This window comes from Adiantum capillus-veneris, chromosome 3, assembly GCF_014529385.1.
Source record: "Adiantum capillus-veneris isolate H3 chromosome 3, ASM1452938v2, whole genome shotgun sequence".
Classification (NCBI taxonomy): Eukaryota; Viridiplantae; Streptophyta; class Polypodiopsida; order Polypodiales; family Pteridaceae; genus Adiantum; species Adiantum capillus-veneris.
The window spans coordinates 40495282-40521631 of NC_140933.1; the positions used below are offsets into that span (position 1 = coordinate 40495282).

Consider the following 26350-nt stretch of genomic DNA (forward strand, 5'->3'; position numbering starts at 1 on the left):
ACTTATAAACAATGGAAATACTACAACTATGTGATGGTGCACATAGAAGTATACTTCACCTACTATTTTTGGAGAAAAACAAGTTACTTGTTTTATTTTGGAGGCAAGCAACATTTTTTTTGCTTTTTTTAAAGGATTTTTTTTTTCCCAAAAGAGGGGAACAATGTTAAGGCACAATTCCTTTAAGGAGATCATTTTCAAGAGGGGAGGTAGCAAATTAGGGGTTATTTTTAGGCTAGGCTTAGCTATAGTCTAAGTGGGTGATGCTTTTCTATCCGTCTATCTAAACTCCACCTAATTCTTGGTCAAGGGCATGAGGGAGATTCTTGAATGTGAAACTCCCAACCCCTTAGGGCGGGTTGTCTTTGATAGGTCTCTGACCCTATACTGTAAACTAAGAAAACTAATACATTGCCTTAGCTACTTCGTAGCCTCAAGCGTGAGTCACTCGGAAAGCATTGGTCCTATCTCACTACCAAAGCACATATAAAAACTAGTAATCTTCTAGCTTCACCTAAAAGAGTACAACCCATAGAATGGTGCATCCCAATGTTTTTTTCTCCAATTTAAGCGGCACAAATGTAGAGTCTCCTTCTTTCCTTTGGGATTTGTACTATCTAATCTAAACCAAAAAGAGAAGTTGAAGTTATCAAGTTGATTTGTCTATAGAATAGGCCATCTTGATATCATAGACCCACCTTTAACACAACACTCACCCATACTCTCTTATATTTTGTCATGTGTACATATGTGTACATGGATCTTATGCACCACACGGACATGCTACTACTGCAACTGCAGGGTCAGATGTGTGTCTTACAATCTTGAATAGGCACATTTGTGAGCCTGTCCAAACAACTCCATTAGAATAGGTATCAATCACCCACCTTCAAGAATCAACACAATACTCACCCATAATCTCTTATATTTTATCACGTGCACATGGCTCTTATGTACCATGTGGACATGCTACTACCATAACTGCATTGTCAATGTGTGCCTTATAGCCTAGGGATCGTGTGTGACACATTTGTAAACCTCTATAATGATCTACATGTCCAGACAAGTCCAATGAATCCCCATAGAACAGGTATCGATCACCCACGGTCACAGAAGTTCAAGCCTTTTAGCAAGCTATGGACATATGAACAAGGTGATCCCTTCCGAGAGCTACATGGCTGTATTGCCTCCTCATCCACTCTACGCATCAGCGTATTGCAGAGGACATTCAAATTCCTGGCTGCAACCTTCTCGGTCCTCCCAGAGCTCCTCTCTCCCCTCTTCTGCTGTTGTCGTCCCAACAATTGCTTCTACTTCGTTGTCCTCTTCACCATCCGTATCTTCCTCATATGATGAATGCAAGCAAGACCAGCCTTCTGTCATCAGTAAGCCAGATGAAACTCACAGACAAAGGAGTATTGACTGCCTACCTCGTCTTCGCCCCCTTTGGCTCAGCCTCCTTCTACAGTGGACCCTTGCTGCTGAGACGCGACGCTCTTTCATCACGAATTCCTTACAAACCCTCTCGAGTCCCCTTCTCCCTAGCTGCGCACCTCAGCCGTCTTCAACACAGGTGCATGTTTCTTTCCATTAGAGTTTGTTTTACTTTCGGATGTGAAAATGCCTCTTTAGTGCGAGCTTAAGGCATGCAGAACACAATTATTATTAAACGGTGTTTGGGCATGGAGCTAGGTGCAAAGGTCTAGTCATGGTGGCTGGCTTAAGCAGGCAAGGCATGGATAGGGTATGGAGCTAGGGTTGCCTAGTGAGCAAGTAGCGCAAGCTGTTCTTGTAGGCTGGGCGTGAATCAAGCTCAGCAAGTCATGGTCAACGAAACAGAGCTTATTATATAGTATTTTTAAAAGGAAATTAGTGCGGGAACTAGTAGGCTCGGCAGCGATAGTTTTTGACGCCCTTCTGCCCTTCAAACGGCCGTCAACCTTGCGTAAGAAGGGTCGACTGGTGGAAAACCTTGCACTTGAAGGGATCGAATTGAAGTTGCCCTTCAACTTCGAAGGAAGAACATTTGTCCAATCTGTCATTAGAAGGGCTAGCCATTCAATTGCCCTTCAAAAACCAATGTCAAAGACTAGAATATTGGGGGTATTTTGGAAATTTTTGAAATTTGAGGGGTATTTTTCTTATCGATATTTGACTTTTAAAGTTTGAAGTCTGGAGCTGGGGCCGGGGTTTGTCCATGGTCGTGTGAGATAATAGGTTTGAACGCGTAAAGCTCTAAACTATCCCTAAAGGCTAAAGAGCCAACATTTTAATTTTGAATTCACTGCCCGCAGCGCGACACCCGTTTTTGCCTGCTCCTTGCTCGTAGCTATGGCGTCCGAGCTGCAGGCATCGATATCGGCGCTACTAACTCTTTGAGTCCTGAGCCAGTGAGAGTGTGTCGTTGCTACTGCGCGCCTGAGTCTTCTCAAGTCTGTCGTTCCCTGTTGCTCTGTCCGAGGCACGACCTGCGCCCACGTGGTTGAGCCTCTCAACTCACGACCTGCCGCACCGCAGCCTGCTACCCCTTGGAGCCTTCTGTGTGTGTGCTGCAACCAGTTATCTCCTAGCCCCGAGTCCCGACTTCGGCTTCATTGCAGCCTGCACAGTGCAGGCTATTGTGAGTGAGTTTAATACTTTCTTTATTTGTGGTCTTTTAAGTTTAAATTTATGAGTCATGACAGCCTATTATAGTTATTGTTGCCTTAACCAATGGTAATGTGGACCATTATTTGCATCATAGACCCCATGCGTGCATTCGGGGGGTATGTTGTAATGTGAAGTATCCAGAAATCTTTTGTGTTTTGGGTCAAAATTTGAAGTTTTTGTCCGATGTTTACACTAAAACTTATGTAATTTTTTCGGTTTACTTCAAGGCCAGCTCAAAATCTAATCAGGATTTTACGATATTAGCTCACAGTTAGAAGCATCTGTTGGTAATTACACTAAAGCACAGTTTGAAGGCATACTTTACATTAAATCGGTTTTTAGATCAGAGTTTGAAGCAGCTCTTGGTAATTATATTAAATCTTGTCACATTTTGTCAATTTTTTTCAAGGCAAGCTCAAAACTAGCATAGATTTTGTAAGTTAGTGATAATCTTTAGAAATTAGAATACATTATCTCAATTTTCAATGTCCATTAAAGAGTTTAATACGCCGCAATCTTTTTTGTTTTGGTCATACTCACAATTTTAGTGGTAGTGTTGTATTAACTCAATAAAGAATGTACACTTAATCTCAAACTGGGTGTGTGACATCGTAGCGTTAAAAAATTTAAGATTGTTAGTTTCTTTTTCATGTAGTTACAAATTCTATAGTCTCAATTTTCCACATGGTCATATGGTTTGACCGGGTGTGTTATCTTGATCTATAGTTTCTTGCCAAAACACGTCTAGCATACCTTGGGTGTCTACGTCTCACTTACACAATGTCTTTATTTTGTATAAAATTACAAATATAGTCTCAATTTGTCACATGGTCATATGGCTTGACCGGGTGTGCTATCTTGAGCTATTGATTTTTACCTTCAGTTATTCTAGCTATCCATATGGCTTGACCGGGTCTCTTGAGCTATCCATTCTTACCCAATGTTTAGTTGTGCCTCTTTTTACAATAAAAAGGGTTATAGATTTTAAGATTGTCAGCTTCTTTTCTATGTAGTTATAAATTCTATAGTCTCAATTTCCCACATGGTCATATGGCTTGACGGGGTGTGTTATCTTGTGCTATAGTTTCTTACCAATGATACATCTAGCTTACCTTTACATAGTGTCTTTATTTTGTCTCAATTATTTTTTGGCCATTTTGATGTAGAAGGGTGCAAAATTTTCTTTTTGTTCATTAGAAGGGCAATTGTAAATTTTGCCCTTCAATGTAGAAGGGCATAAGGTGCACATGCCTGTCATTAGACATTTGGGGTAGCCCTTCAAATTCTATCACTGAGGCTCGGGATGAGAGAGAGAGAGAGAGAGAGAGAGAGAGAGAGAGAGAGAGAGTGTTTTTTGATGGTCAAACAATTCTATCTTGCTGAAAAGCCATGATGTTAACATTCACATAGACCACTTCATTAACTGAAGCTTTCAAAATGAGCGAAGAGGTACCTACAATATTTTTAAAAGGAAATTAGTGCGGGAACTAGTAGGCTCGGGATGAGAGAGAGAGAGAGAGAGAGAGAGAGAGAGAGAGAGAGAGAGAGAGAGAGAGTTAGTTTTTTGATGGTCAAACAATTCTATCTTGCTGAAAAGCCATGATGTTAACATTCACATAGACCACTTCATTAACTGAAGCTTTCAAAATGAGCGAAGAGGTACCTACAAATAAATGGATGCAATTATTACAAAGTACTTTCCACAAAACATTCATCTTCTTTGTAGCTTTCTTCTCCTTATATTATAGACATAGACCAAAATACCGAAGATTAGAGGTCGCTTTTTAAACATTTATTAATGCAATGCATTTAATAATACTCACATTTGTGCACATTCTACACAAGTGATCATGATTTCGACACACCGCACACATGATCCTTAGATGAGTGTACAGGGGTAGGTGGTGCAATTCTTCCCTGTTGTTATAATTAAGGAAGGATGTGCCCTTCTTTCCATCAACGCAGGTGAGTTTGGGCTTCTTGTGTTGGAAGCGAGTTCCTTGAAGATTGGTAAAGTACATTGCAAGAGTACTCCCGTTGGTTTTGATTATCAATTGCGTAATGTGCGTGTGTTGGTGAGAATGTCCACTTTATTTGTGGAAACACAAAATTTAAAGACTAGATAGATACTCTCAAACATAAGCAATGCAGAAACGTTTGTAGTTATGGTTTTGATGCAAAGGAAAATAAGATTTTGTGCATAATGATTGATGTGGTCCAATGAGAAACATTTCATACTATAATCCATATTCTGTTGGTTTCGATTATCAATTGCGTAATGTGCGTGTGTTGGTGAGAATGTCCACTTTATTTGTGGAAACACAAAATTTAAAGACTGGATAGATACTCTCAAACATAAGCAATGCAAAAACGTTTGTAGTTATGGTTTTGATGCAAAGGAAAATAAGATTTTGTGCATAATGATTGATGTGGTCCAATGAGAAACATTTCATACTATAATCCATATGTTTGAACCTACATGTGTAACAACGTGTTCAAACAAGGTATCAGTGCATGGCTAAGACTAAGGACGTAAATGTGAACTTTCTCAGACAACCAATTGCTACAAGTTTCTGACACTCTCCAAGGTTGCACACAACACACAACATGACATACACCTTACATCAAAGACACATTCCAAACGTCAAGAAAGATAGTCATGTCAAATCTTTATTGAAGTGACTCCATTCGACAATAAGTACCGGCTTGCCTATTACTTTTGGATCTGGTTCACAGCTTTAATAGAAAGCTTGCCTTCTCCTTTATCTCATGTAGTCTCGCGCACCTCTCTCTTCCCTTTGCACATATGGTAATGTCCCACTAGTTGGGCTCCTCAGTTGACTATGTACAGTTCTGGGGTTTTAATATTTATGCGCGTTTGCCAAGGCAAGAGCCTTCTGAATAGGAACCGGATTAGCTAATTGCTAATCCCCCACAAGTACGCACAGTTCCATCGCGAAAGATTGCGAATTTGGAGAGTTTTCTCGCATGAAAACTCGTCCAAATCACAGGGGGACTGTCCCATTGTGTGTGGGAGCCCTTGGGACATGCGTAGACGTGTTCGCTCTGTTAAAAAACGAACCAAAACAGAGAATTATAGCCTGCTATGTTTTTTTGCAGGTTTAGGGTTTCGCACCTAAACTGCAAGAGAACATCAGGGGAGCCTCGAGAAGGCCTTGGCATGCTTAGACAAGGCTTTGGGCCTTGGCATCAGGGAAGCCTCGAGAAGGCTTTGGCATGCTTAGACAGGGCTTTGGGCACCTGGCAGTGGCAAAACAGGGAATTGTAGCGTGCTGAATTCTGTTACAGCTCACCAGAAAGCTTTTAAATTGCGAAGGAATTTGTCCTAGAGAGATACTTTTGACGTACAAGGGATTTGGCGTCGTTATGCTACCGAATTGGGTCAAAAACCTGCAATTTCAGCCCTCGCAAGGTTTGGACAGCTGTGTGAGACTTTGATCTACGTGTTCAGATTGTCTGTTCTTAATTGGATAAAGAAATACCGAAAGGGGCGCCATTCTTTTGGGGCCTACAGGGTGTCCGTCTTAGTGACATTCTAGTCGTTGGACGCCTTTGTGCTCTCTTTTCTTCTCAGTGCTTTGTGTAAAGTTAACAGGTAATTGAATTAGTAGTGCCCTTTACTGTGTACAGGCCGGTTATATGGTTCCATCGACGGGATAGCACTTTTTCTTCAAAAAGTGCAGCGTGGATTTGTGGGTGAAAGCAACAGAGAGTTTGTTGTTATGGTAGAGAAGAGAGACCAAGTACCTGAAGAGGGATCTTCCTCACATGGCACAAAGAAAGTTCCTTCAACTCTTGAAGAAGAGGACAAGTTGTTCAGAGCTCAACTGCATAGCTGCATGGAAATGTTTCAGCAGTTGGCTAACAACCAAGGATATAGGAGTTCTTACAGGCTCCTACATCTTCATGAGCCTGTTGACTTGCTGTTCTACTGCTTCCTCAAAATTGTGAGAGGGTGGGTGTGTAGAAGCGAGACATTAGACACCAAAATGTTGTGTAGGAAGAGGGTCTTCTGCTCATGGTAGTCATGGGGGGCTGATCGCCTCCTCTTCACCATATCTTGCGTTTGTGGTCTACTCTCTCTCTCTCTCTCTCTCACGCTTCCGTACACGCGCACTCTCACATGGTATCAACAGCTTCAGGCTCTCCATGGGACTAGAGCCTCACCATCAGCATGCGGTTCTCCTCCCAAGGGATCAAATCGGCCAGCGTTTTTTACCCATCTGCAACGTTTCTGCTAAGATCTGCCATCGTTTTGCAAAAGCCAGTCATGCGATGGACTTTGGCGCTTTTTTGTCGCGAGGACCCCCCTTCACCTACGTTTTTGCAGATCAGGCCAGTGTTTTTACTTCTGGCTGCCAGCGCTACACTTTATGGGCAATTTCGTCGCCGAAAAACCCCTCCAATCCATTGGCATTTTTGGGGAGCACTTGCGTTTTTGGGACCTGCTGCGTCTCCAGCATGGAGAGGCAGCACTCAGCTTCTTACCCACTGGATCATGCCTTCGACACCGGCTTGGCATCCGGTGCCTTGCCGGCCCGAATCCTCTCCATTGTACACTGTTTATAGCTAGGTTCACATGCTAGCAGTTTTCTCTGTTCCAGCCCACTTGGGGTTGTGCCAGGGATTCACAGCCCTCCCTACACCCTCTGCACCGCTCCGGACCCTGTCGGGAGCGTACGAGCACTCTGAAAATCACTGGACAGCAGTGTTTTCATCACCTCGCAGTTGCATTTTTGGGTCGACAGCAACCTCTTGGCTTGTGTTTTTTACAGAGGATGAAGTTACCTCCTGCCAGGACACCAGTGGTGGTCCATGCGGTCTCTCAGTGACTGTTGCAGTACATGGTAGTTTCGACATCGGCTTGATCATCTACGGGCGTACGATACTTGGGAGATCCATTCATTCCAGCCATCATTCGGCTGATGCGCACTCGAGAGGGGGTGGTGACGTGTGGTTTGCTATGGACACACCTATTGACTCATTAGAGGAGTTCACACGAGATATGGCCATGCTCATGGCATATGAGATTCCGACATTTGCAGAGAGGACACCACCATCTTGGGTGGACAGACACTTACCACTTGACCTCGACACGTCAGATCACTTGCTTACACAAGAGCATCTACATGGACTTAGGGAGAGGATCTTGGATTTCTTATTGGACAGGTTCATTGCTTGGATCTACAGACTGGAGTGGGACTTCAATGCTTTGGACTCTCTTGGAGAGTTTACCCGCGAGATGGGGGAGATTAGGCACCATTACACGACTACATCTGGAGTCACCTGGAGCTTCGCTTGGATGATAGATGATAGTGCAGTTGCTCTTCTACACTCTTGATCATTTGGATTGCTACCTTCAGAGTTGCTTACAATCACTGTCACGTGACACATCCAACCCTATGTGTCCATGGACAAGCTACAGCATGATCAGGGTTCAGTCAGTCGAGTCAATCTAGATTAGAAGTGATCTGGCACTTTGTGAGTCTATTCGTAGACCGTGCATGCCCAGTCACTTAGCAATAGATGCATATCCTCCGGTTGCACACAGCATGATCATCAGTATTCCCTTCAGAATCCATCAGATTGAGTCAGGGGAATTTTCCAGTGCATTTAGCCTATTTTCCCTATTTTTGGTATTTTCACTTATTATTTTTAAGAGACTTTCCAACAAAAGTAGGTAGGGCAATTTTGCTAAGTTAATATAAAAGCAAACCCAAGTTAGCACTTTCTGGCAGAAGAGGCAGCAGGAGCACATGCTCAATAGGCACCTTCTCAGCAGGACCCAGCAAGAACCTTGGCGTTTTCCATTGCCGTCACCGCCAACATCCATCAGCCTCAGCGTTTTTCCATCGCCAGGAACCCCCTTTCCTCAGCGTTTTTTCTTGATCGCAAGAACCCCTTGCATCTGGCGTTAGCAGATCAGCCTCCCAAGCCACAGGAACCTCAGCGTTTTCAACAGTAAAAACGCAGCCTTGACCCAGTGTTTTTGCAGCGTTTTCAGCCCTTGAATTGCAGCCCTAATCCAGCGATTGTCAGCGTTTTTCAGCCATGGATTTGCAGCAGTAAAACGCAGCCAGAGTCTCCCTCTTCTCAGCGTTTTTATGAGCCCTAATTACCGCGACAAAACACGAAATTTCAGCCACTGAAACAGCGACCAAAACAGTGTTTTCAACATCCTAAGTTGGTCCCAGATTCTCAGTCATTACCCCCTTGTGGACAGCAGATAGAAGAGCATAGAATTCAGCCCTAAAGTCTTCATCGTCGTCATCGGCATAGTCCCCATTTGCATCAGCCCATGCATCATCATTGTACACCTTTGTTCAATCAAAAGTAGACCACTCTCATTGGCACTCTCGTCGACTAGAGTGGGGCCTTCGGAGGAGGGTTTTACAAACTCTCGGGTGTCGTATCTCTCTTCTCTCTTTCTCTCAGTCTCATACACTTGCACGCACAATATTCACTCACTTTGTTCGTGATCATAGCTCTCTCCATAAAGACGGAAGGCTCTCTCCTTCCCTAAGAACTAAAAGGAACCTTGAGCAAATATAGATCACTAATCTTGAGAAATTACAACATTCATTCCGCTGCACGTTACACTCACCCTCGGTAACCTTACAGAAGACTTATCCCCGACCTGGGCAGTAGGCCACTCCCAGCTCATTTACATTGAGAGCCACACCGAGATGCGGTTTGGTGGCGTTGGTTTGGATTCTGTTTTGGTTGACACCGTAGGATTGGAGGCAGGAGATACAGACAAGACGGTGCTAACGTATTGGTCTGATCTTTTCTCTTCTCAGAGATTATTCACAGCTAAGACTGCTTAGTCTGGCTTTCCTTCTTCATACAGGATGATCACGGCGCATAGAGATTGGTCTGACCACACCTCTTCTCAGAGGCCCTTCACAGTGTAGACTGTTGAGTCTGGCTTTCCCCTCATCTTGGATTACGCTACCTATTGACAGGACACCATCTGTTGGTGGTCCGTGCGGTCTATGGATGACTGCTGCAGCTTACGATAGCTTCTACACTGCAGGCTATTTAGTCTGGCTTTCCTTGATTCGGAGGACGTTTATGGTGCAGATTGCCACATGTGGCCTTCTAGGAGTTTTACACAGCTTAGCCACCTGGCCACATTGGGTTACATGTTCATGCATTGACAGGCTTCCGTGCATTCTCATGACAGTTCTTGGGCTTCCACATTTTCTCCGGATGGTTTGACTACAGACACCACAGATCCTATTGGGCAGGACACTTGTAGGTCTATTGGCACTTCTTTCACGACAAGGAGTTGTTTTTTACACTCAGTTCGGGACCTTCACGCAATATCTTCACCCTGTATCAGCGGAGTACAACAGTTTGCTACACTGCTTGTGGCGACATCTTTCCATTGAGATTTCTTGGCGGTCGGGACACCCCAGACTGCTGCTACACTCGCGGAGTTCGCCGGAGTATTGTCTTTCAGTGGACATTGCAGCAAACATCTTCATCATTTGCCTCACATCTTCGACTTCATGCGGTTTGTTCAACATCCGGTGCGGAAAGGGGATGTTAGACTTACACCACTCTACTGTTTCACATAGGTCTAAGGCATACTTGTACGGCTAGTATGTCTCTGGGCTGGCCACCCGTAGTCTAGGTTGTACCTGGTCCGGCCTCTTGAGTTTGGGGCCGGCCGCCCACCTTGTCCGGGCGCACTCATATATATATTTCTTTTCTTGTTGGGTCTTGCCCTACCTCCTCTTGGGCATCTATTTATGGGGCCAGGGGGGTACCCACTTCCACACTATCTGATTGTATAGGGTCTTCTGCTCATGGTAGTCATGGGGGGATTGATCGCCCCCTCTTCACCATATCTTGCGGCGTTTGTGGTCTCTCTCTCTCTCTCTCTCTCTCTCTCTCTCTCTCTCTCTCTCTCTCTCTTCCGCACACGCGCACTCACAAAATTCATCCTCTGTGTACACCTTCTGAGCGGGAGTCCTTGGTGTGGTCGTCTTTCTCAAGGTTGACTTCAGAGGTGATTGGATGGTGGTGCGCCATCTGGAGCGTATCTCGTCAAGTGGGTGCTTGACCAAAAATTTTGCATACTGAGGATCCTTGGAGTACTGAAGCATCTGCTGGGCACAAGTGTCAACCTGTTGTCATTGCATTTCCATCCTTTCGTACTCCGTAGCTGGAGACGGCCCGTACTCTTTTGAATTTTCTGAAGATGGACGATGTCCGTTGGAATCTTCAATATTCTCTCCCAAACCAGAGTGGTCGGATACCATAGTTTCCTCCTGGCGGGATTCGTTGACTGAATCCATGTGTGCTGTGAGTAAAGGGTTCGGATCCTTCGCAAGAGAAGAATTGACTGAGCTCTGATATCACTGTAATAGACTTGGACACTCCAAGTCGAGAATCTACCACAACACGTGCGAGAAAACTGCAAGAATTGAACAAACTTGAGAGAGAGAGAGACGATACGGCACGGCATAGTCCCGTGCCTAGAGAGACTGGCCCCAAAGACTTGCGTCCCTTTCGGTATTTCTTTATTATTAATGCTTCACAAAGTACATTGTCTGAGGGTCCTCGTCTCAACGGTGCTCCTAAGCTCATCTGCCTGAGACTGAGGCCCTGACACTCAATTTATAGGCCCTAGGCCTTCTAAAAGCAGTACATATGAAAAGCTTCAAGTCTAAAAGCATCTTGGCCCAAAAGCTAGTGCTAGGGACAGCCATCGTGATTTGCCGAAATTCGTACAGGTGCCACATCAACAATGCAAATTGCGGAGATGCGTACGGCCTGCCATGTCATCAACGGAATTTACAGACGTCCGTACAAGTGCCACCTCATCAACTCCGTACATTTTTAGCGATGACTTTTAATTTTAGGCCTCAGATCGGTTTTGCAAGTTGGTACAACTTCTTGTGCATCTTTGAGTAGGGTTATGACCCCTCTGTGTTCGGAGTCCGTCCTTTAGGTCATGCCACGTGATCACTTTTGTGACAAACCCTAAATTTGGTGCAGGTCTCAGGATAGAAAGCTAGTCGTCAACAAGCTCGACCGACCAAGATACACCGAGAATGCTTTTAAAGTCTGATTTACATGCTTTTTGAACTTTGTTTGAGAATCTGTTTGAGAAATTGTTTGAAAATGCTGTGTGAAATTTGTTTGAAATGGATGTTATCTGTTTTGAACCTGTCTTGGTGCCGATTTGAGATTGCTTGATTTTGGTTTCAAAGATTTTTGATTTACTCTCGAGAGGAGTATTGAAGAGAATTGATCATGATAATGCCTGTATATACTCATGGCTCGGACCCTTGTAGTTATTTGCGGGGGGAGTATTGAATGATGGAAAAAGTGGTGTTTTTACTCATGGTTTGGACTTGGATGGTTATTTACGCGGAGACTATTGAATGCTTGCAAAGTACTGTTTTTACTCATGGCCCGGACCTGGATGGTTATTTACGGGGGGAGTACTAAGAAAGAAATATTTTGAGTAGTGGTTACTCTTAACACCTCCAAGCGACATAGATTGCGGTTTGATGAGCGTTTGGTTGTAAAAGGCCTCTATATCTCATGGGTTGGACCTCTTTAGGTTATTTGCGAGAGGAGTGATGAGGCAGTCGTTGAACAGCTCATGGCTTGGACCGGGATGGTTATTTGCAGGAAGGGGGGGGGGGGGGGGTTGTTCATCGGTGACTACATGTTTCTGTGTCTTGTAACATGCATATGTAAGCATTTGCGTTGCATTGTGATGTGCCAACCATTGAATATTCCTAATTAGATGAGATTGCATGGGTATGTAATTTTAGTGCATCGAGACACCCGTTATAGATCAACACGGTTGAGGTGTGATGGCTAATTTTGCTATGCTAGATTATTAAGAGCTTTGATATGGAATGAGAAAACTGAATGACCCTCGGATATTTTTGAGAAAAATTGAGTTGTCTTGCATTTATAATGTAATTTTGGACGATCACTCTTCTTTCAAGAAGGGGGGATGTCACAAACCGTTTGACGTATCAAGCCACTGAAGACCTAACGGGTTAGGGCTCCCCGAGCGTAATCCTAGCCAACCTACAGATCTCGATCGAGGAGCCTAAACCCTGGCAGAAGAAGAAGAAGAAGTCTTTACCCACTTAACGATCCTCACTGAGTGGCTAGTTATTAAAGAAGAAGTTAGGGTTAAAAATCCTAACCCCCAGCCAACTTATGGGACCTCATTCCATGGGGCCTAAAAATAAAGCCCCTTACACACACAAAAGACTTTGCATAACTAATAACGTGGCAGCTGTATAGACGACCCAAATATTGCGTTGGCTGATGACGTGGGAGAATGTACGACTTCCGCGAATTGCGCTTGTGGCCGTTGACGTGGCAATTGTATGGATTTCCTGAATTTGCATTGACAGCTTTTGGATCAGATGCTTTTGGGCTTGATGCCTTTCATGTGAACCGCTTTTAGATGGCCTAGGGTCTTTAAATATAAATTGTGGGCTCTCTCTTTGCTATTCTACCTATGGTCTTTGAATATGAATTGTGGGCTCTCTCTCTGGCATTCTACTGTGTGCAGATGTAAAACAGAGCCACAAGACTGAGATGAAGCAATATAAAGAAATACTGAAATTGGCGCCAGGGTTTGGGGCCAGTGCTCTCTGGGGGTTGGAACTACGCCACTCCGTGTCTGGCGTGAAGTCTCTGTTTTAGTTCAGTTGTTTTGAAGCGTCTAAAGTCTGTTTAGTCTGCTCTTTTCCGTTGGCACATGGTGCCTTCTCGTTACACTTTGGAAAGTATGGCACTCTGTCACACTTTTCTGCATTTCATCTACAGTTTTTGCCCTTTTTAGTCATGATGAAACCGAGATCGTAGATGAAGTTGAAGATGGAGCCGAAGCAGTTTTACTTGCATCGCTTTTGGCGTGGCTTGAAGAAGCAAGCATTACAATCCTTTGTGAAGTTCAAGGACGGCGGCACCCACGCAGCAGAGTGGGCCGACGAAGGTTTCTTCATAGATTCTCTGGAGTTGTTGACGGACCACATAGAGGCTATGCGGTCGGTACTAGTACCTCACCTTATAAAAAGAGGGGGGGGAAAGGGGGGGGGGGGGGGGGGGGGGGGCGGTGTCACGTGCACAACTAACCTTGTGTGTATGTGGACAAGGTAGCTCCTCCTTCTAGGGTTTAGAACAACCTAGGAAGTGTTCTGGCACCCTTGTGAGCCTGTACGCAAGGTGTGCATGTCCAGGCACTTAGATAGTTACATACCCTCTGATTGCACATGAGCACAACCAGTGTCTGCCAAGTGGAGGCAGTGGAGAGTGTTCGCATTGTCTAGCCTCTGTATTATAGCCTAGGTATTTACCTGCATGTGAAGCACCTCTTATAAACTTCTTTATAAATGACATTTAGTCAGCGTTATAGAAACCGTGGGTTTTATAAATTTATTGGCATCACTATTCACGCATAAGTTAGTACCCGCAGTACCCTAGGGGCAGCCAGCCCCTCAACACCATAACCTTGGCGTTTTGCCATTAGCAAGACCAACGCTTTCAGCATCAGCGTTTTCGCTTCAGCATCCCTAGCGCTTGCAGATTCTCTCCGCAGGAACAGATCAACCCAGCGTTTTCAGCATTCAGCCCTCAAGCACCATCGATCATAGATTTCAGCCATAGCCTCTCTGTCAGTTTGCAGATCCAAGTCAAGCAAGCCCAGATTTAGCAGTTTTCAGCCCATTTCCATTGTCGTCATCAACACCCTCGACATCAGCCATAGCCTCGTTTCCGGTTGCAGATCCCATGAGTTTCACTAGCATTTTTACATTTCAGCCCTTAGCTTCTCAGAACCCAGTATCTACCGCCAGATCTTATTAGCATCTCAACATCTAGGACCATTGGATCAGCATTTGTGCAATCTAAAGCAAATACCTCTCTAGCGATAGAGAGAGGGGGCCCTTAGAGGGTGGTTTGGGACCCCACATGGTTTTAGTCTCCTCTCTCTCTCTCTCTCTCTCTCTTTCACTCACAGTACCATTCTCTCTTCTCTCTTTAGTCTATTGCACAAACTCTCACTTGAAGTAAAAGGAACCTTGGGCACACACTGAGCACTGATCCTGAGCATTTAGCATCAGTCAATTCCGCAGCCGCCCGCTGCACACTACATGTGTGCACCCCCCTAGTTGGAAGTGGGTTCACCCTTCACGTTCCTCATGCATTAAATAACCCCCTTTTTTATTTGATGTTGTGGTACGCTGTGCACTTTCCTGGAAAGACAAATTTGGTGTTTCTCCAGATTCATTGGTAAATTTTTTCCTGATCTTTATGTTTCAAACTAACCTTAGATCTGACGTTATCTCAGCACTTATTTTAATGTGTGGTTTACAATCAGCGTTAATGATATTGAAAAGACTGTTGCATTGGTTATTTCAGAAATAGATGAGTTTCCAAAGTTTGGTCTCTTTTGTGCAGTTCAGCAAAGCAACAAAATCAACCGTGCTTGCTAGAAGAGCTGCTTTGATGATACCTTTTGTGATAACAGCTAGTTCACCATGCAGTAGCCTTGCTGTAAAGTCAGCTGCTGAGGAAACTGCCAATGTTGGAAGATCATTTCTACAGAACCTTGGTATAGGAGATGGAGATATCTTTTATCCCAGGTGTCACTTTGTTTAGAGTTCTCTTTTAAAAATCTCAGATGTCGGTTATATTTTCTTTTTTTATGCTCATAGAACTGTGTAAGGTCTCCACCCCCCAATCAAAAAAAGAAGAACAAAAAAGGCTAGATGCATTAGTAAAGGCTTTGGTTTTTATAAGCTTTTCGAGGTACTTTTTTGCTGACCCGGAATTGATTATGCTTCTGAAGTTAACCTTAGTTTTAAGTTTATTGATAATTTTATGGGCTTTATTTTATGATGAGAATATGTTGGTGCAGCCTCCGTCGTTGCTGAGATAATAGGTATTCAATTTGCAAATTCCATTTGTTACCTTGTATTGTTAGATTGCATGCTTGAAAGTATCTTGCTTTCATATCGATAAAGTTATTGAAAAGGCTCAGTTCTAGTGCTTGGATACATCTGTGGATGTTACTGCCGCGCAGAAACTAGTGCTATGCAGAGTGTTTTGTTTCCTTTTTGTGTCCTTATGCATGATAATTTCCTCTTGCCTTCTGGTGATTGCAGATTGTTTGAGGGTTCTTGGATATGTAATTCCACGCTGGTGGCTGTGGACACTCCTCAGGTTATCATGAAAGAAGCCCCATCTCTTATGCGATGTGTTTGACCCAGTGTCTTGGTAATAATGGATCACTAATTTATTGAGCTTAGGGTGAAGAAAAAGCAGATTCCAAGAGCATTGAATTTTCTCGCAAGCAGTTGGGATACACTGTAAGTGGCATTTTCTTGTGCATGTTTTAATCCTTAGTTGTGCTCATTTCAAAGTTGATAAGATGATTTTACAAACTCACGATCACTATAGTTGTCAAGTTAATGGTTTTTTTTTGGAATATCATTTGATTCAAAATGCTTCCACTCTGCTTATGATTTCGGCCCAGTTGCTAAACCTACATGGAAAACAGCAACAATTGTGGTTCTGTTAGAGGATGATCCTGTGACTGAAATCTCAGCAAACTAGTGCCAAGTTGCAGTTTTCTGCGATATAGGGTAAGACTCACTGCTCAAGAGAGACCTTCATGAGACCTGTACTCCCCCGAGAGAGAGGGTGAGAGAAATGAAATGTTTATTACGACCGCAAAAGGCCTAAAAGACCTATGAGACCAGAAATTGACATCATCGTCATATAAATCGAATGTCCAATATAAAGCTTTAGGTAACAAATGCTAAAAATGGAAAAGAAAAGAGAATAGAGCTAGCTGGTAGTATACCTCCCAAAGCTTGATCTTCTGATGAGTAGGTTGCCATTGGAAGTACCGCACATAAACTCTCTCATAGGTGTGGCATCAATCTCCTCTGTAAATAACCCATGGGAGCTGCTCTATGCCTCTCAATAATGGTCTGGATACGGCGGTGGTAAATTTACCATCGACATGAGCTGTGGGAGTGATGAGAGCATGGAGATCTATTGATCTCTGTAGCTCTATCTAGGAAGGACCAAGGTCCCATGAATTTGAAAAGTGACATGTCCCGGGGTTCTGCTAATGGTTGCTTCTCGTCTCTAAATTTGTCACTGCCCTTGGCCCTTTGCTAGAGTGTGTCAAACTCTCTAATAGAGCATGTTTGTGAGTGTATAACTCTAGAAAGAAAGCCCAATGCATTTCTGATGAATGTAATTATCCTCCCTTGACAATGACTCAAAGCCCTCTTTGAAGAGAGAATGAAATTGTCCGCGTATCTCATAATATACGGGGCTCGAACATATGTAATGCTCCTCTGTCTAAGATATGCTAACTCTACTGGAGGAGGGTTTGAGGAGTTGGACTCTAAATATGACGACGTGGTTTGAATTTTCTTCAAAACAGTAGAAATTATGTTTGTGGTCGATAAAAACCAAGATTGGATTGATGTATCGATGTTAAACATCTTTAAGGCATAGCTTGACAAGGTATATGTGTTGGATATACTATGGGGCTATGTAGTGTTCTAGTACAAACCAACATTGGATTGAGGTGTGCCCACACATGGAACCATGTCAGAACTAACATTGGGTCGATTTGTCAATGTGGCACACTTTGGCATTTTTCTTGGCACAAATCAACACTGGATTTGTGTGTCAAATGCACCAACTCATCTGGAACAAACCATTATTTGGTTGATGTGTTAGACCTTTGTTATGTTTTGTGGTTTGTTGTGAGTATCAATGTTTGTCTAAAATCTATTGCATCATTGTGTACTTGTGCGAAGAAGGATTTCTAAATTCTAATAGGCACAAGGATTATTGAGTTAAGAAATGAAAATCTACAACATTTTTTTTTCCGGAGAAAAAGATCCTTCCATTAGTTAATAAAACTGCCCATAGGGCTACAAACCACCTCTACTAGAGAGGGCAACATCAAAAACAAGGGGAGACTCTCCCAGTGAGAAAACAAAATATATACAATGAGGCTAAATCACAAAATGGGAGGAGGAAAGAGCTACACAGGTGGCGAGTAGTGCCATCTGGGCACAACGTGGTCCAAGGTGAAGAAGGGCCGGGCCTTGTGCGCCAGAGACGTAGAAAAGCCTCTTTGCGCTCCTGCATGCGGTCGGAGCTGCGGTGAAGTCTCTCGAACTGACGCTTGAGAGTATGGATCAACTTTTGCCAAGAGTCACGAACAGTCTTTGCCAGTGGGACAAGGCGAGCCTCGAAGATGCGGAATCAACGGGCCCGCCAAATGAACCAGAGTGTCAGGTCACAAATGAGCTCCCAACACACCTCTCTCTCACTGCATTACTCGTGGGGGGTAAGCTCTGTAGCAGGCTGAAGTGTAGGTCGACCCCCCTGGATCACTATCATCCACCAACATCACTATCATCCTACTGGAGCGCAGGGCCTGTGAGGGTGGACCAGGTAGCAACACCCCAAGTGTACTGTTGCACTGTGAAAATAGCTGGCATTAGCTGAAGAACCCGAAGCCAAACCTGCTGTGCCATGGGGCAATCCCACAGACAATGATGCTGACTCTCTAAAGGATGTTCGCAAGCTGCACAGGCTACCGAAAGGCCATTATGAACTAGCCAGCCCACTGCTGTAGCTCTGTGTGCAACTAGCGACTGGAACAAAGTGACTCTCCTCGGTTGTTTGGAGTCCCACAACCGCTCCCAAAAGCCTGACAAGAACTCATTTGTGAGACCCTCCTCCTGCCAATGAAGTGTTGCAGTAGGACGAGCCTCTCTCTGTGCTGCTAGTATGTGACTCCCCAGTCGAACAGTGTACTGAAAGAAAAGGATCCCAGGGTGGTCGACTAAAGAGAAGGTGTCTCTAAAACCACTCTTTAGGGTTCCGCTCTGCTGTCACGAGGACGTGGCAACTGCAAACCTTAGTTGTTGGTTTCTTTCCGATGATTTTTATTTAATTTTTGGGACCCTCTTTTTAAAGTCACAAATGGCCGGACATTGCGTGGCCATTGTGAAACGGTCGACGGCTGAGGGTTTCACCCGCAGTTGGGAAGGGCAGGTCGCCACGAGATGGTCGGGCCGGTGGGCACTGGAATCCGAGCAGCAAAAGGGTGTCTAGGCTGAGCTCAAAGTCATTTAGGCCCCCTCGCTACGCTTATAAGTCGGTGGGTACTAGGAATTAACTCTAAAGAGGCAAACTGGACGCATGGTGGCTCTGCAGCAAATTGCCAGATCCATGAGCTGGAGGGGGCGCCCATTTTTGAGAGGGATTGATTTTGCACTACAATGTGTCTACAGTGTGTGTGAGTAGTGGGTGCAGGTGATCACAGCTTTAATGGAAAGCTTGCCTTCTCCCTTGCTCTATGTAGCGCGACGATTTGCTCTCGCGCATCTCTTTCTCCCCTTTCGCACATATGGTAATGCCCCACTAGATGGGCTACTCAATTGACCATGTACAGTTCTGAGGGTTTATGCGCGTTTGCCAAGGCAAGAGCCTTTTGAATAGGAACCGGATTATCTAATTGCTAATCCCCCACATGTACGCACAATTCCATCGCGAATGATTGCGAAAAAGGAGAGTTTTCTCATGTGGAAACTCGTCTGTTTCAAAGGGGATCTATTCCATTGCGTGCGGGAGCACCTGAGACACGCATAGGCGTGCTCGCTCCGCCCAAAACGATCCAAAACAGAGAATTACAGCTTGCTGTGTTTTTCTGCAGGTTTAGGGTTTCACACCTAAACTGCAGGACAACGTCGGGGGAGCCTCGGGATGCTTAAACAGGGCTTTGGGCACCTGGCAGTGTTAAAACAGGGAATTACAGCACGCTGAAATTGACCTGCAGCTCACTGGAAAGCTTCCTAACCACAAGGGAAAGTGTCCTTGACGTGTACTTTTGACCTACAGAGGGTTTTGCGCCGTTATGTTGGCAAAATTGGGTCAAAAACCTGCAATTACAGCCATGGACAGCTTACTGAGAGATAGGTGAAAGTGTTCGGGTCGTCTATTCACAATAACAATAAAGAAATACCGAAAGGGGTGCGAGTCTTTGGGGCCAACAGGTGTCGGCGTCTGCTTGGTAGCGCTGTAGCTTCCAAGCCGTGTGTGTTTGAAGTGTCATTTCCCGTTACAGGTCTTTATTTGCAAAGTTTCTCTGTGTCCTAAAGTCTAAAGTAAGGTTTCGGGTGAAAGCCAAAGTCTACGGCCCTATGGGCCGGTTTCATGGACCATGGTTCCGTCGCCGGGATAGAATCTCTTTTTCCTCAAAAAGTGAGCCTCGGTTGTTTTTTGGTGAAGATAGAGTACATGAACGCGGGATTACACTATGGCCGACAAAGGGAAAGGCATCATGGAAGAGGGTTCCTCTTCACAGGACAAGCAAGCAATTTCTATAGTGTTTGAGGTTGGCGAGAGTTCACAGCCAAATTTGTCTGTACCTCTTGTTGATGTGAATGCTCCACTAGTGCAGGGCTTTATGACTGTGCAACTTGAAGATGATGCGTTCAGGACTCGGTTGGTTGCCGTTGTGAATGTGTTTTCTCGACTGGTGCAGAACCCAAGGTTTATGGAGTTTTTGCAAGCGCCACTAGTGCCACAGCAGACAAGGCAACTCACACAGCCAGTAGAGCCTGATGAGGCTCAAGCCCAGGTACTTCATGCGTCCCAGAGCACTCGCACGTTGCCGAGTCAGGGGCTCCAAGACAGGTTCCTTCTTGCCATGAACAGGTGGTTAGGAGTGGTTAGGACGCCAATTCCACAGGTTTTGCCAGTTCAGTCCGCCACCTTTCAGATTCCACATATTGCATTAAGTGGACAAGGAACCAGTTTCCTGGCAATGCATTAGGTTTTCCCACCACCCACGATACATCATTGGTATTTCGAGGGTGGATATGTGTTCCAAAGTATGGCTGGTTATGCGCCTGCAAACCAACAATACGTGCCAAGAACAGTGTTTGGGGGTATGCAAGGCATGATGCCAAACCCCTTGTATGGTAATATTGGCATGTAACAAGGCTTTCAGAGTAATCAAGGCCAGTTTTGGGTGCTGTAGGGCAATTTTGGCATGGCTGGTTTTTCTGGACAGCAGCCATATATGGCACTTACGACGCAAAATGTCAATGGCCAAGGAATGCCAATGATCCCACTACAATGGCCATGTTGCAGACAATTCCTTATGACAATTTGGGGGCATTGGAAAAGCCAAAAGCTTACAGAGAAGGTGGTGCAACTGTAAAGTTTAGCACTTTCAGCGGCTTTAAGGATAAGGCAAAGGCTCTTACTTTCCAGTAGTTTGATATAGCTTATGCAGGAGGGAATTTTACAGAGGTCTCTAAGGTCAGGAAAGCTGCCACTTTTTTGAAAGACAATGTGCTTACATGGTGGACGACATTGTTGATGCAAGGACTGGCACCCGCCACATGAGTATACTTCAAGCAAATGTTTGCATTTGCATGGCTGTCAAATGAATTGGAAGCTCATGTCATGATGGATTGGCACCAACTCATTGTGGCTACTTGCAAGAGCCTACAAGAGTACAATCAGAGGTTTTGTAAAGCTTTGCTCTCAGTAACCTCCTACAGGTTTGTGCCACTGACAGAGCAGATTGATAAGTATTGTTGTGGGTTGCCTAAAGGGCTTCGAGATTACTTCAAAGAACAGAGTGGCTACCCTCACTCAGCTTACGGAAGTTGCCAACAATGGTCTTGCCTTGTTGAAGGGAGAGGACAGTGGGTTTCCGGGCAACGTGAAAGGGTGGCAGCAAAAGAATAATTCAGCAAAGAAGCCCTTTATGAAAACGGCTCCTGAAGCGTCACAAGGGTCAGAAAAGGTCAACAAGGATAAGGACTCAGCCGGGACTTCTAGAGCGCAGGCAAAGAAACAGAAAAGAAAACCTTTTGTGCGTAAGTTGCTCGAGGAAAAGAAGGTCTTGATGGCTGAGAATAAATGCTTTATATGCGAGCAACCTCGTCACTTTGCTATAGATTGCCCACAAAGGAAAAGACCAACTGACTCAGATGATAAAGAGGACAAGAAAGGAAAGAAGCCCAAGCCCACGGCAAGTTTAGTGCCAAACATAGTGGCGAGGATGTGGCAATTCCTAATTACTGTCACGAGGACGTGTCAAATGCTAACCTTAGTTGTTGGTTTCTTTCCGATGATTTTTATTTAATTTTTGGGACCCTCTTTTTGAAGTCACAAATGGCCGGACATTGCGTGTCCAGTAAACGGCCGAGAGCAGAGAGTTTCACCCGCAGTTGGGAAAGCCGTGTGTTTGAAGTGTCGATTTCCGTTATAGGTCTTTATTTGCAAAGTTTCTCTGTGTCCTAAAGTCTAAAGTAAGGTTTTGGGTGCAAGCCAAAGTCTACCGCCCTACGGGCTGGTTTCAGTTGCACTTGTGCCAGAGGGGAGCTCTCCCAAGCCCAAAGCCTCCAATGGCCTGTCTCAAGGTCTGCTGGGTCAGGATCTGTGACACAAGTGCTCCCGTAGATGTCCACTACTCGTAATCTCTGAAAACAGCACTCTGCTACCTGTGGAGCCTCTGCTGTGACTCTGTGTAGTCAACCATTGCCCTGCAACTTGAAGAACATGGGGGGGTACAAACTCTGAGCAAGCACGAACTGCAATGTTGACCTCCAATCGTGTGAAGGCCGCCATCCATCTGGGAGCTGTTGTCTCTAGAGGGGTGAGTTACTCGGTTGGTAAAGCCTTTGTAATGTCTTGGCACATGCTCTCTCATGCCCTGTAGTTGGATGCTCTGTACCTCCTCTGGCAAACTTGAAAACTGAAACCAGTCGCCTAGCGTGCGGGCTAGGCCCTTTGCCATGGGACCCCAAGAAACATGAGGCCTACGACCAACCAAGTGGCCTCTCTGAGTGCTAACCATGGGGTTCCAAACAAGGGGCTGTCTCAAGCGCTTCTTCGTGCAAGTGGGCTGGTGTCGCTCCAGGCCACTCCGTAGCTGCTCCCAAGAGCAAAGCAGGTTCGGAGAAAATCGATCTTCCAGTCTCCTGCTCAGACCAACTTTGCGCATCTCTGTAAAGATCCACTTGATGGAAGGGCTCCAAGGGCCTCCTGCATGAGGCACTCGAGCTCTAAGCCGTTGAAGCAATAACTCCTAGGGCTCCTCCCTTGGAAGCAGTCCTCTGACAACAAACTTCCCAAGAAGGGCTTTGCTTTGTTGTGCTGGGTCTATGATCCCCCCCCCCCCCCCCCCCCCCCCCCCCCCCCCAAGAACATGGTAGAGTGATGACCTGCCAAGCTACGTTGGCCCAGGCTAATTGAGTGTCGCACCCTGACCAAAGAAAGTACGTGTTCAGGCTCTCTAATTGGCTCATACAAGAGTTCGAGAAGATCCAGCAAGATGTAATGTACCACATTTGCCAACAACACCTGGTTGGCCACTACAACTCTGCGTGTCAAAGAGAGTCGTGCCAAACTTCAATGTAGCAACTTTCTCCTGAAGGACAGGAGGAGGGGAGCAGTTTGTTGCTCAGGAGACAAGTCTAGGCCAACCTGACAAACCCAAGTAGCAATCTGTAGTCCCTGGGGGAATCCATCTGAAACCCTCACCTGGTGACCAATCAGGTGTAGGAGGACTGCAAACCCAGAAAGCAACTGTCTTCCTCGAGTTGATTAGTGCACCTGACGCACAGTAGAACACCTCAAGAGCGTGCTCACACCTGTGCAGATTTTTCTCTTGGCCCTCCAAGTACAAGGCTGAGTCGTCGGCAAACTCAGCATCAAGAAGCTCATCTGCCCTAATAAGGAGCTCAAGACCATGCAAGCCAACCTGCTAAGAAGTCAAGAATTTGCTCATCGCCTTAGCGTAAAACACAAAGAGGAAGGGGGCAAGAGGGCAACCCTGTCTGACAGAACGCGTGAGCAAGAAGCGCTCCCCTCGTCCCCCTGCCAAGAGCACCTGATTGTGCGCACGCCTGTAAAGAGCTGACACACCTCTGATCCAAGCATCTGTGAAACCCATCCTGCGTAGAGTGCCCTCTAGGAAGTCCCAGTCAACTCTGTCGTAGGCCTTCTCAAAGTCAAGAAGGAGTATCACCAAGTCCTCTCCTCAGAGACGCGCGAGGGCATGAGCCTCCCAAAAAGTGAAGAGGTGTCAAGGATACTACGCATCTTGACAAAACCTGTCTGAGTCCCATGTATAATGCTCTCTAATAGTGACTGGATCCTCAAGCTCAGAGCCTTTGCTAGATTTTTGTAGGATGAGTTGAGGATGGTAATGGGTCGCCACTGTCGAATCTCATCCAAGGAGCCTCCCTCCCTGGGAATCACGTAGATCAAGCCCTCACTCATGCTGTCAGGCATCTCGCCAGTGTGCAAAACGTATTGAAATGCGCTGGAAACATTTGAATCAAGCAAGTCCCAGTACTCCAAGAAAAAGTTGGGAGTCAAACCAGCCTCCCCTGGACAACTACCACGGGGGAGTGCTTTGAGGGCCTCATGGAGCTCCTCTAGCTAAAGGGGAAGCTCAAGTCTCTGTCACATCTCTTCTCTCTAGGCTAGAGAGAAAATTATTTGTCTAGCATCAAATTTTCATTTTCATCACTCTAAAATATCTATTAGTGATCAAAATGATTGTTTATTATTTTTCGAGTAATTTAAACTTGTCAAGATTTAAATTTGATGGCATCCTTAACTCTTTGAAATGTAGGGTGCAAATCATGCACATAAGCTACTCTTAGCATAAACAAAAGTTAACTGTAGATGAGCACCTCGTGGTCTCAGATCCATAGCTAGTGATTGGGTTTTACTAAAGTCTCCAAACGCTCGACTGCAACACCCAACGGTAAGAACTGGCAAGGTGAGAAAATTGGACATAAAAAAATCTATGTAAAGCTAGCTCGCCGTTATTATGGATCATTTCAGATTTAGGGAAAAATTAATGATACGGCTTATAAGCCTCATCTTCCATCCCATTGGAAAATACATAATGCCTTCCATGTTAGCTTGTTAAAGCTGTCAGGTGCAGCGGAAGGGTTTAAGGATTTTTAGCTTAGTTTTAGTACTTTGCACGAACACAAGGTTACTTTACTTCACTTGAAAGAAATTGAACACAATGAAAGAGAGGCAGAGAGAGAAGAGAGACGACACCACATGTTGGGTACCAACCATCCTCAAGGACCCCCTTGCTCTGTTGCCAGAGCAAGTACATGCTTTAGATTACTTTGCACAATGCTGGTACAATGGATAAATGCTGAATACTGAATGCTTCATACTGATTTTTGATATGATGCAAAAGCTAAGGCTAATGTGGTGCAAAAACGCTGGGCTGATTTGTTTCAAAAACATTGGACTGAACTGATGCAATCTGCAAACGCTAGGGTGCTGAGGTGCTGTGGGCGCTTGTTGCCCTTGCGAGTAGTGGGTTTTGATTTGATCTCTAAAGAGCGAGCCAAGGGCTTTTCTATATAGTGCAAAAGGTGGAGGTCAAGCAATGCCAAATTTTCCCTACGACTACTAATAAAAATGGGTGTCATTTACTAATAAATTAATTTAACTGACTTTAGAGGCTGTTCATATACCTATATGCTTAAATGACTTAATGACTGTACTGTGCAAGTGAGGGTATGCAACTATTGACCTACTTGATCATGCATGTCATTCTAGAGGCTCACAAAGTGCCAAGCTGGATCCCTAACTAAGAGTGACGTTGACATGTAGCAGTAGCTCGTCCACTTGGCTCAAGTGCAATGTGCACGTGACAAAAGCCATATAAGGGAATTCCTTCTACAGAGCCTATACATGAATATCCTCTTAAATTTGACAAAACACACTCAATCAGAAGTCATCTTGCGACATGAAGATAACCTCCTTCGTAGCAGTAAAGTTTTGTGTAAGTAACTAGTTAAGTTTAAGAACTACTCTTGATGATGATGCAAAATAAATGATAGAACCCCAACTTAAGGATTTTCTCTTCTTAGTTGAGGATTACAACCTTACATATAGGTTGGGTAAAGAACAACGTTTAAGGAAGTCAAACTTTTGAGTCTTTAATTGTTTCTTGTTTTCATTCTGTATAATGATCTTTGTATGTATACAATGTTTTACATGCTTGTGGCAAATCTTTCCTTCTCAAGCACCAAATAGTGTTGTATACAATTGTGAAATGGTGTATGGCTACTAGTTTAAATTACATGCTTGCAGTAGCTACGTTCTGTCAAGCACCAAATAGGGTAAGCAACTATTTTGGAATGGTGTTTAGTGCACTAAGTGGATCTGATGCAATGTGTCACCTTTCCTCTTTATACATAGTTGAGGACGACTAACTCTGTGTTGTTCAGAAGACTTTTAAGAGATCACTATGGAGTGGCACTGTTGTTAGGGTGTATAAAACCAGCTCCACTATTATTTTTGATGTAAAAGCTGCTTTCCAGTCAAAAGGTTGCTTCTGTTTGATGCTTCTTGAGCTTATTCAATGGAGACATTGTTTGACACTTGAACTTACATATGAACGTTTTGAAAGGAATCAAGCAGGTGACGTACAAGGCTCGCTTTATTCCCTTTGAAAAGTATGTCATTGGTGATCGACTTTTCACAACACTGGTATGTAGCTGAACTTCGTTATTTGTGAGATACAAGCCAATTGGTGAAAGTTTTGCATCTGGATGCCTGTTTTGTAGTGGATACACTGTTCATTCAT

At 44.7% G+C, this 26350-nt stretch overlaps 1 protein-coding gene across 3 annotated transcripts in view; it reads left to right on the plus strand.

Moving 5' to 3' along the window:
• Window positions 1-1054: 1054 nt before the first annotated feature.
• The window catches only part of LOC147460793 (uncharacterized), a 31161-nt gene continuing 5865 nt past the window's right edge, over window positions 1055-26350 (plus strand). For 2 of the 3 annotated variants that reach the window (XM_086508494.1, XM_086508495.1), the window contains exons 1-5: window positions 1063-1573; window positions 15118-15302; window positions 15825-15882; window positions 15969-16028; window positions 26185-26253. In XM_086508494.1, the coding sequence (XP_086364620.1) occupies window positions 1145-1573; window positions 15118-15302; window positions 15825-15882; window positions 15969-16028; window positions 26185-26253 (801 nt within the window). In that variant the 5' untranslated portion in view covers window positions 1063-1144. Of the gene's footprint in view, window positions 1574-15117; window positions 15303-15824; window positions 15883-15968; window positions 16029-26184; window positions 26254-26350 lie in introns of all 3 variants that reach the window. The other variant, XR_015187528.1, reaches the window with a different exon arrangement.